Source organism: Manacus candei, unplaced genomic scaffold, assembly GCF_025592945.1.
Source record: "Manacus candei isolate 608988 ecotype Guabito, Panama unplaced genomic scaffold, ASM2559294v1 h1tg000152l, whole genome shotgun sequence".
Lineage (NCBI taxonomy): Eukaryota > Metazoa > Chordata > Aves > Passeriformes > Pipridae > Manacus > Manacus candei.
In genome coordinates, this window is record NW_026138200.1 from 930,770 (window position 1) to 942,519 (window position 11,750).

The 11,750-nt window shown below is 36.7% G+C and overlaps 1 protein-coding gene across 2 annotated transcripts in view; it reads left to right on the forward strand.

Annotated features, from left to right (window-relative positions):
• Positions 1–10,805, forward strand: part of WDR70 (WD repeat domain 70) — a 133,111-nt gene extending 122,306 nt beyond the window's left edge. For both annotated transcript variants that reach the window (XM_051772298.1, XM_051772297.1), the window contains exons 16-18: positions 1,274–1,390; positions 1,737–1,899; positions 10,029–10,805. In XM_051772298.1, coding sequence (XP_051628258.1) covers positions 1,274–1,390; positions 1,737–1,899; positions 10,029–10,113 — 365 coding nt within the window. In that variant the 3' untranslated portion in view covers positions 10,114–10,805. The remainder of the gene's footprint in view (positions 1–1,273; positions 1,391–1,736; positions 1,900–10,028) is intronic.
• Positions 10,806–11,750: the final 945 nt, after the last annotated feature.

Genomic DNA, 11,750 nt, shown 5'->3' on the forward strand with positions numbered 1-11,750 from the left:
TCCCTTTTTCCCTTCTCATCTTTTTTTTTTCACTTTTTTCTTTAGACTTTAGTTACTCTTTAATATCAGAATTGCCTGTAATGGCTACTTAAAATGTAGGAATGTTGTTTCAAGGGATTAAGTATCACTTTTGACACACAGGAATACACAGCTTGGGTTTCCCTCAGACAACCTTGACTCCACAAATGGCAAAAGCTTGAATCTGTGCATTAGTCACCTGAGATGTGCTATGGAAACTGATCAAGCTTAGTGCTTGCCAGAAAATTGTCCCAGGCATTTCATACTTCATGAAATCTGCAAAAATAAAACCTAAACATTTGTTTCCAGGAGTTTGCTGCTGTGTCACCTGACTGTGACTTTGCTCAGTCTAATAAGTTGAGCAGGCTTGCAGAAAAAAGCTGAAAACTCGAACTGATTCAGGTCCCTGAATGCTGCCTTCTGTTTTTTTTATTCAATATAGAGATGAGGTTCCTACATTTAAGATTTTTTGGTTATTTTTAGTCTTTGTTGGATTGTTTGACCCCTACACAGTTTCCCACATTTTGGGAAACAGCAGCAGTGAGCACATCTGAATGAGAGCTAAACATTACATCAAGAAAACCATGTCCCTCAATGTGATACTTCTTTGTTGCTGACAAATGAGTTTCTTGTCTGAGTGGACCTAAACCATTACTGTGATTGAAGGTGCTGTAACACGTTTATGAGGAAAAGTAAGTTTTCAGTCCTGAGAATTTAGCCGAATTGTCTCAGTTATGAGTATTTTTCCAATGGTGATTAATCTTATAATTAAGAAGGAACGTGATTGTGACTTTATATGCATAAAATTACATTTGGAGTCATTGAGTGGTTTCCACCCCACACTGTTTCAGATCCAAGAATGTATCAAGAGCTTTGTCATGTTCTTAGAACATGAGAAAGCTGTAGAAACATGAAAGTTCAGAAAAAAGGAACTGGTTGGTCACAATGCTAATGTTGAGAACTGAATGACAGAGGAATGAATTAAATATGCATAAGCTGTGCATACAGTATTTCAGATGAGAGGTTCCTGCCTGAAAGAACCCTGGTATCTGGCTGCTTTCATCTTCGAAAAATTCAGCAGAAAGAAACCCTCCAAAGTACACCTCAGTGGACCACTGTTTGTATATGGAAGAACTAGGAGGTTGCTCCTGCCACCTTTTCCATTGCAAGAAAGAATCCAAGTCTTTGTATTTAAAACCTTAAAAAAGAGATGGAATTTCTAACTTTTTTTTTTCTCCAAACTGTGACCCTTCAGCCCATGCACTTCCAATGTTCCGTGAGCCACGACAACGAAGCACCAGGAAACAACTGGAGAAGGATAGGCTGGACCCCCTGAAGTCTCACAAACCTGAACCTCCAGTAGCAGGAGCAGGTAATCTAGGCATAATCATTTCGGACTGTTGTATGCCAAAGGGACATCATGCCTTGGTTCTGCAATCTTTTTCAGTTTGTGTGCAAACCTTTTTGGGTGGTGTCTTTACCCTATAGATGTATGGGCAGTGTCCAGCACCATAAGACCTTGATGTCTATGATTGGAGTGCTAGCCTGCAAAAAATTAATAATCACAGTGACTTACTCTGAGTTATATAATCAGTAAAACACTTGCATGAACGCAGCTCGAAATTAGACTCTTCCTGTAGTACTAAATAACTTCTTTGTACCAGACCACTGTTACAGACATTTCATATTTCTTAAGTATTTTTCTCCTTTTGCTTCAGGTCGGGGTGGGCGTGTTGGAACCCATGGAGTCACCCTGTCATCATATATAGTCAAGAATATTGCACTGGATAAGACAGATGATAGCAACCCTCGAGAGGCTATTTTACGTCACGCAAAGGAAGCGGAGGAGAATCCATACTGGGTTGCTCCGGCATATGCTAAGTAAGGAAACAATTTAAAACACAAGTAATATTTCTGGAGACCAGTGAGAGTTCAGTAAAAATAAAAGAGATGTTTTTAGTGGTATACTTTGCCTTTTTTGGATTGCTGCCACAAATACGTAAACCAAGAGTATACCATACACTTCTATGAAGACGAGAGTTTACAGGAGGTTAAGTTACTGAAATTTCACATTTCCATTTTTAAAATGTACCTTTCAGTGCTAGAAAGTTATTTTAAAGCTTTCTAAGTTATTAGAGTTTAGAATCTTCTAATCAATGTCTGATATTGCAGTATATCTTTTAATAGAGTACTGTCGCATTGACATAATGGGATGATTTTCCAATATACCCTCTAGTTCTAACTGATTCTTAGGTTAGACCTTCAGAATAAGTATTTGGTGTTATGACAGCATATTCTAGATGGTTTCTTGGCTGTCGTAAGTTTTATCTGAAAGTTTCCTACATGAGGACCCGCGTAACTGCTTGAATTAGCAAATTTTAAGGGTAAAGCAATATTAAAAATTGCACCGATAAAATCTCCTACCAAAAATTCAGCATAAAGAACTAAGTTTTCAGTTACATAAATTAAAGAGCTTCATCAAGATTTTTGTAGTAATATCTTAGTAATCCCACAGATGGCGATTTACTCAATTTAAATGGTATGTGTGAATGTGGTATTTGTATGTATGTGTTACAATGAAAATTGTGCAATATGCTTCTAGAATGCTTTCTGCCAAAGGGTTTTTTTCCTAAAAATAAATGTATTTCAAACAATTAAATAAATACATTCACAATAATACTAAAATAAGTGCTAAATGAATGCGTTTCATACTACTGAACAGAAAGTACCACTTTAAAAATTACTGGCATTGTCACAATTTATTATCATTGATGGGTTTTTTACACAAAATAATCTGTCAAGTAGTGTTTTCAAAATGCGTAAGGAAAACATTTTGAAGGCATGAAATAGTCTTCACAGAACAGTCTGCCAGTAATGAATTGTTTTTGTTTTTTGCAACCCAGTGTTCTATCTCCAAGGCTGTACATGCGCTAGTACTTTACTGACTACTTACTTTATTGATGTTTAGCTCTGCAGTGAAACAATCACCACCTCTTTCCAGAAACTTGAAATATATTAAGAATCATAGCTTATTTCTAATGGTGACACTTGCTTTCTGACTTGGTCCACATGTTCACAAAAACAACTAAATTGCTGTTCCAGAGCAGCTTGAGAATGTCAGTGAGCCAGCCTGGCTTTGGCTGAACAGTTAATAAGTATGGCATGCTGGTAATGGATAAGTATGGCATTTGATGTTGTACATCAAACCAGTGCGCTCTTGGTACCAAAGAAGGGATATTGGAAAGCCTAATTCTCTAGCAGTTTTTGTAATGAATATGCTAAATATTGATTTTTAATTGTTTGAGAGTTCATGTTTGCTAGAGATGAAATATACTTGGAATGTGTAGGCATCTGGTTTTATTTGAGGTATCCATGCTCAAAAGTAAATCACACATTCCGTCCGGTAGATAGATACCTCAGTATCTTAGTAACTTCGCTGATTGCATATTAAGTTTCATCCCTGACACCTGCAGCATAGTAGACATGAAAGTTTTAAAACAAAGCTGTGTTACAGGAGTCTTACTGTGTCAGGTGGCCAGATCTCATTACAGTTCCTTGTTAAAGATGTGGCTGCAGGGGAAGAAGAGAGCTGGCTGAGAAGTGGGCAGGATGCAAGTCCAGACTGCTATTAACTTACACACCAGACGGTGATATGTATGTGGGGGAATTGGACTGCAGCCAGCAGCATGCTGCCTTCATGGTTTTGTCAGCTGATAAATCTCATGCTAGTAAAGCTGCCATCATCCTTGCTTTAAAAGCTTGACTTTAGTATGTACTCTATGCAAACAGCATTTTAAAAATTATCATTATTATTATTATTATTGTTGTTATTATTGGCTAAGACACTGAAATGCAGAAACTATTGTGTTATGTTCTTAAGTTTCAGAAATGGGGGTCTATATTATCAGCCACAGAAAGTTGTAATAATTATATCCTATGTGTGACTTTATAGGGCATGTATATTTAACCTGTATATAACGCATCTTATGGTTTTACTTACAGATTTATATTTCATAAGATATGCAAATTGCAGATAATTGATATAAATTATCACGTAATACTGGTTTGTATACTGGATAGCTGCTTTAGCTATAGCATAAGATTTACTGTAGGGTTAAGAAAGGTGAAATTCTGATATGTACTTAAAATTACATACTGTCTTAAGGCCTAAAAACCATACATCCAGTATGTTTCATTTTTTTAAATGATGTTTATTCTTTTACTACTTTATTCTTCTGCTACCAGTTTTTCCACATTTCTTGTAGTAAATTTTCACTTAAACATGGTATAAAACTATCCACTTGATATATCTTTTGTTTGACAAGGCTTTTGGTCTCGTCTTGTCTAATGAATGGTAATTCACATAAAGTTCTTCATTCTCCTTCTTCAGAAGATGTCTAAGGAAACTATAGTTACTTAATTTTTTCCAGTGATAGTTACTAAATAATTTTAGACCAAGAAGATTAAGAAATGCTCATTTTTTTTGTTAATCAGTTTTCATAACTGGAAATAAAATGACTGGGTTAGAGTTCATTTGGTCCTGATCCATAGTGCTTAGGTCATTTTGAATAAGATAACTGATTTAATGCTTTTTTAATTGTATATGAGGGAAAGTAACTTTTTACACAGGCAGATAGTGATAGCATAAGGGAGAATGGTTTTAAACCAAAAGAGGATTTAGTTTCGATGTTAGGAAGAAATTCTTTTCTCATAGGGCAGTGAGGCACTGGAGCAGGTTGCCCAGAGAAGTATATCCCATCTCTATATGTGTTCAGCTTGGATGAGGCCTTGAGCAACCTGGTCTAGTGGAAGGTGCCCCTGCCCATGGCAGGGGGTTTGGAACAAGATGATCTTTATGTTCCTTTCCAACAGAAAGCATTCTATGATTCTATGATTCTATGATTCTTTCTTCAGTAAATCTTACAAGAAATACATGACTTCTGCTGTTAGTTTATGCACTCTATGTAAAAATGCATCCTTTTTTTTTTTTGAGTTAAAGGTGCCTGATTTATTCTTGAAGCCAAATAGCCATTTGCATTATTTATCACTTGAAAATTTTTTCAAACTTGTTATCATTAGCATGACCTTTCCATTTCTCCTGATATTTGAGCCAGAAAGGAGGGGGAAGTACGTAAGAGGCAGAAGGATGGGTGAAAAAAACAGATGCTGCTGAAAAGGATACTGGGGATGATAAGAAGTACATGCTTAATCAGATGACATGTCACAGAAGCCCAGTGTGAATAAAGTGTCAAATAAGATGTGATCAACACAGCAGAAAAGTCATAATGGATGAGGATAAAGAAAAGATCCTGAGATTTCTCAGGAAAAAGCTTGTTAGAAACCTTGGCAAGAGCCGTTCCAGTGGAGTGAAAGGAAAGGAAGGACAGATTGAAGATTTCAAGTAAAGAACTACAGGAAAGGAACTTGAGGCATCAGTTGTAAATGTTTGAAAATTACATTCTTTGTGAGCTGTTTGTTTTAACACAGCTGTACAGATATACTATAATGACTTCAGATGTCCCTCTGAAGCATCAGCAGGAATTACTAAGCATTGTAGCTGAGTGCCTAATCAGGCCCAGATGCAGCTCTCTTATGTACCAGAGGGAAGATGAGGGTGAAATTTCCCTCCTCACCAAGGTAAACCAGAATTCTTGAAAATACCTTTCAGTTCAGTGAATTTTGCCCCTGTTTTGCAGTCTTTGTCGTTGCTGCTTGTCCCAGGCAAAAAGGAATGACTTGAAGCAACAGTTGATAGCTGTGCTGTGTTCACTGAAGTTTTTCTCGAGGGCAGTACCAGTGTGTGAAGTGTTAGTCGTGTAGTTTCTTGAGTATCTTTAGTTGAAAAATCAGAACTGAACAGAATGTTTTGTAACAGTGACCTTGTTGGCATGTGTTCATGTATTTACCCTAAATATATTTTTGTAAATTGGTAATTTTGAGAGGTAGGTCCCTGAGATTCAGAGTAGAGTCAGAGTGGTTGGTGGGGTAGAGAATAAAGAAAGGGCCTGATGCTGAAAACCTTAACTTTTCAGTTTTGAAGTAGCCTTTATGACATGATTCTTGTTTCCAAGCATGCTTTAAAGTCTTTTTTCTTTGTTTCAGTGCAATATAAACACAAATTTCAAAAGTTACTTCGACATGAGTCACATGTTGTGATATGCAGTTGTCATCTCCAGCTGGTTTAGCTGCAGTAGTATTATTTATCTGCTAGTCTATGATCCTCAGATGTCAATGAGCTACTTTTATTGGATCCCTGAAAGGCAACAAAGAAAAACAACCCGTAACTAGAGGGATTATGGTGACTCTAAAGTGGTCTACATGGCCTCTGGAAATTTTCTAGAGGTCTGCATGTCTGAATATGCTGAAAACCACTGAAATAAAAGAGAAACGGATAGTATAAATAAATCATGCTAGTTTGCTTTCCCATTTTTGTTTGCAGCTTGTTCCTGTAACCCACAATAGGAATGCATTTTTCAGTGTATGAGATACTGGTTTCCACTGACAGTCATGTGGAAACACAGGATCACAGAATAATTCAGATAGGAAGGGAATGCCTGAGGTCATTTAATCCAAGCTGCTGCTTAAAGCATATTCACTTAGATGAGGCTGCTCAAGTCCAATTAGATTCAGGTTGTTCAGGGGCTTGCCTAGCTGAGGTTGAGTGTCCTCAAGGATGGAGATCCTACAACACCTCTCTGGACAGCCTGTTATAGCAATCTGGTTGGCAGGGGCAATATACCCTTGCTAAATCCGTGATGGCTGTTCCTTTCCACCTTCATGTACCTGGAAATGCCTCCCATGGGGATTTGTTCCATAGCCTTCCTAGGAAATAAGATTAAGTAGTTCCTCGAATCCTCCTTTTGCCCTTCACAAAGATGATGATGATTGCCTTTTCTAGTCCTTGAGACCCTCTCCCAGTCACCATGCTATCTGGGAGATGAGAGAGTGCCCTTGCAATGACATGGGCCAGCTCCCTGGCTACCTGTGGATCCACCCCACCTGAAAGCATGGATTTTTGCATGTCCAATGAGCTACATACACTCTGCCATCTTCTTGGTAATGTCTCACTCCCTAACAAAGATTCTGCTGGTAATGTGGGGGTCCTTGGAGGTGTGAGGACAGACCTCAGGGAAAATGGAGCCAAAAAAAGCCTTGGGTATCTTGACCTTTTCTATATGCTGTGTTAGTGGTTTACCTGCTCCATCAAGAACATTTTCCTTAGCATTTCTTTGACTGATAGTGTAGCTGTAAAAGCCCTTAGTGTTACCTTTCATGTTTCTTTTCTGTTTCAATTCCTGCTGAGCTTTGGCTCTCCCAACTCTGTTCCTACACGTTCACATAATGCCTCTGTTCCTCTTGGCTAAGGTTGCCCCTGCTTCCTTTGTCTGTGTTCTTCCTTTTTGGGGTTCACACTTCATCTTGGTCAGATCCATGTGCATCCATACAAAGCTACTGCCAAGCTTTGCTTTCTGCATATGAAGTGTAATCTGTTTTGAGGAGACTGCCCTCAAAGATCAATCAGCTCTCCTTGGGCCCCTTTGCCCTCCATAGCAGTCTCCCATGGGATCTGCCAAGCAGATCCTTAACGAACTGAAATCAACCCCTTAAGTCAAGAGTAAATAAAATTGAGAAATTTGATGGGGAAAAGAACACAGCTTTCCACATGTGTTGTTTAACCTTCAGAAATAAAAGTACTTCTAAGTAGTAAACTTGTTTTGATAATTTTTGTATAAATATTAATCATATAGCAAAGTCCTACTATGCTAGCAGCCTCTAGTGCAGTTACTAAGCAGAAAAATTTGTGTTTAAATTAAATTAAATGATCACTACTGATAAAGCAATAACAAAAACAGTGTTATAAAATGGTCAGGCATATGAATCACCCTAGGTGCCCTAGTTATGGCTGCATAGCTTCTGGAGGTGGAACAGTTTACATTTCAGCCGAGCTGAGGCTACAGCTATTTCATGGTAATTTAAAAAAAGCGAGGTAGCAAGCAGACTTGATTTCCTCTGTATGTTATTGCTTTAGCTGGATAGTGCTACATTAGGCTACGGGGGTTTTTTTCCTTCTCCCCCCACCCCCAGTTTTGCTGCACTCAGTAGCACACTTAGATTAGCTGAAGTTTCTGACTTTTTTTGTGTGCCACTCCTATCCTGGAAAAAACGTAGACTCTGCTGCTTGTTTCATGAACTTATTTTTTCTTCTAAGCTGGAAATTTCTGTCCAAATTATGGCAGTTGCAGGTTTATGGTAAGAAATGATAATTTGCACTTGATTAGTTGCACTTTACTAATGAACATCTCAGTAGTGATGTGATCCTATTTAGATACCTTTCATATATTGTATTAAAAGGAAGGTACAGTGTCAAAATGGACTGAATAAACTTCTGTCAGTATGTTCTGAAAAAAGGAGAAGAAGATTCCATGCATTCTTCTTCTTCAGTAACTAACAAAATTCAATATTTCAGCCAATAAAGCCTTCATCCCTGGTGTCTGTTTTGGATGGAATGTTGATTTTTTTTCCCCCCTTTTTTTAAAAAAAAATCCTTCTTCAGTGATGGGTTAGGTAGAGTTTATGTAACTATTTTCTAAGGAAATATTTTAATTGGAAAATATTTTTTAATCTTAGTCATAATTTCCATGGACGGTAAAATGACTCCTCTAACTTCCGTAGTATAGGTCCTCATCTGGGTACAAGGTCTGCCTGGAGGTACTGGAACCTTCGACCTGCACCCAGGGACCATGTGCCAGTGAGAGTTCAGCAGCAGGGCCATCTCTGGGACATCTTAGTGTGTTCCTTACCTCCATGGCAAGCTTGGAGGATGAAGGAGAAGGCAGGCCAATAGAAAGATCCTGTATTTAAGGGGAGCTACTAGTTTTAGTGAATTGAAATCTGTTTGTGCCACATATTTAAGAAGTGGAGAATCCTGGTCTTTAATAGGTGATTGCTTGCTATTACTCTTCGAAGGCAGAGGCAGCATTGAATTATGCCTATTGTGTTATGTAAGGCAGACACAATATTGTTAAGATTTTTGCATTTTGTAGGGTTTTTTATAGTTGTTTTATATATTATATATGTTATAATAATGGCATTTCACACCCTTCGACTGCTGTAAAAACATTAATTAATACATTAATGAGATGATGACTGCCTTGGCTGTGTTTTATGCTTTGACATGTCTGTTTTAACGAGAAGTTGAGCACAGCCAGCACTGGTAATCCAGGAGGTTCAGCTCTGCAGTGATTGTGCTGAGAATTAAGTTGGAAGAGGGGACCCTGCAGTGACTAAAGTGTAAAACAGGGGAACTGAATGTCCAAACAGTTTATTGAATTGCTACTTGATACCGTGTTCATTTAAAAAGTAATCAATAATTATTTTTATAAAGTTTAAGTGGTATTTAAAATACAAGTAAACAGTGGAGGAATTGATACCATCAAGCTTGACTGTAGGATACACTGTGTTGTCATATGAAGATCATTAGGTTTTTTTATGTTTCAGTAGTGCTGGATAAAGTCTCTAGAGGGAAAGCTGCTTTTTTCATGCACAGACTTAGCCAGAAACCTGGCTTAGCTGCTCTGTTTTCACTTCCTGGCTGCTGTCGTACTACAGTGTATCAAAATGGAGGTTTCTTTTTAAAAAGTCATGGAATGAGGAGACCAGTGGCTCCAGGTTTCTAGCATTGAATTAAATGTAATTTTTTCTTGCTTCAATTTTAATTTTATTCATGGAATACAGATAATGATTGTAAGCTGATGAGGAAATAATACTTGCAAAATATGTGTGTTTGTTATGGTTGTTTACCTGTGAGCCGCAGGTTTCTTCAGTTCTCAGAAGGTTAGTTGATATGTTAATGTCAAAAATAAAAATGGGTGAGTCTAGAATGCTCTTTTATAAAGTATATATCTGTATATATATATACATACCTTGTTTGTGTCTAGTGCCTGTCTGATGAAGTTTCCGATGAAGTCTTGTAGTCTGACCACTATTTTAATCTTTTTAATGTTTTCTAGAACACAACCAAAAACAGTTTTTGCAGAAGTGGAACCAGAAGATGATGAAACAGACAAGCCAGAGTGGAAAAAACGTAAAATTTGAAAAAAAAAATTGGTTTAAAGAAGAATGTTAGAGCATTTGAGACAAAATGAAACATTTATTTATTTTAGGTAGTGGATCAAAATTTGAAAGCAAAAATTACTTCCGTTTATAAAATTTGCTGCAGCATAAAAGGGGATTGTTGTACTTCACTGGCTTAATCTCAGATCTGAATTTTGTAATAAGGAATTAATTGTGCAAATAACTCCTCTATGTCAGTTACTTAGCTTTGCGTTTGGAGTGAAAAATATTTCTTTTTAAATAGTGAATTCATTATATTGCCAAATGTTTTTTTTCATTACTGCCAGTCTTACAAATGCTGTGTCATGACAGTGTTCAATGATTTTAAGTATACCAATAAAATAATACAGTTTCTCAGAGTCCTTTTTATTTTTTCCAATTAAGAGCTAACAAATTACTTCATTCTTTACAAGTGCAATGAAGTTTTGATTAATTATTGTGGAATATTCCTGGTTAGTTAATTTGTGTGTTCACATGAGTTTGAATTCAGTTCACACTCTGTGAATTTTAGAAAACATATTTTCTAGTGTCTATCCTTCTTTGCCTGGTATTCTTTTTAAATATGTGTAGTATCTCACAGTAGTATTGAATACAGCTTTTGTTTTTAAAAAATGTAGAATTGGAATGGACAATTACATGTTTTGATTTAATAAAAATAATATGTTTATTGCCTAGTTGATGCAGAATTTTGTGCAGTTTAGTATGTATGGATGAGTTTTAGAATAGAGTAGGTCTTTGTAGTTAATACCAGGTCTTTATATGTATTGACTTTGTTGTGTGCCTGAATTATGTACATCTGCCTCACACTCCCTGAAGACTGATACTGTTATAAAGTGTTTTTTCTAAATACTGAAAGTTCTCATTTTTTGACACAAAATTGCAATTCTGATTGTCATAAAGAGAAGGATGGATTTAAAACTAATCTCCTTTAGAGAAGGATAAAGAAACCTAGGTTAGTTTTAGGCATTCATATTGTGATTATAGTAATACACAATATGCTAAGTATTATGATTATAATAATATATAATGCAACAAGCAGTCTGCATTTCCACTAAGAATAGAGAGTAATAGACATCATAAGCAATCAAGCTTTCTTATGAATAGATTCTGAAGGCATATTTTAAGACTATATTTAGCAAAGCCCTTAATCACCCTCCTGACCTCAAGAGCATGGTCCTGATAGTCAGCAGAGCTTAGATCTCTTTTTTAAGAATTGCTCTTCATCACTATTTCATTGTATGATTCCCTTTTCAAAGCTTATCTTTCTTCTTCAATTATAATTTTTATACTTCAGTGAAAACTAAGCCTGACTTCAAAAGGTATAATGAGAAGCATTGGCATAACATTCCCACAATAAAATATTTCCACTGCTTTCACTAGTGTAGTGTTTTGATAAGAGTGGAATTTCACTAAATAGTCCACAAGTTGTCTTTGACTCTCTTAAAAATACTCTAATAGGTACTTATGTATCAATGTTTAATTTACAATTGCAGCTGTAATTTGTAGAGTGAAGGATTGAATACATAGGTGGACAGTAAATGGAGGAGTAAAGGAAATTCCAGATGAAGAGCAGCACTTGTTAACAAGATCTGCTGAAGATTTCCCTATGCAATGCCCCC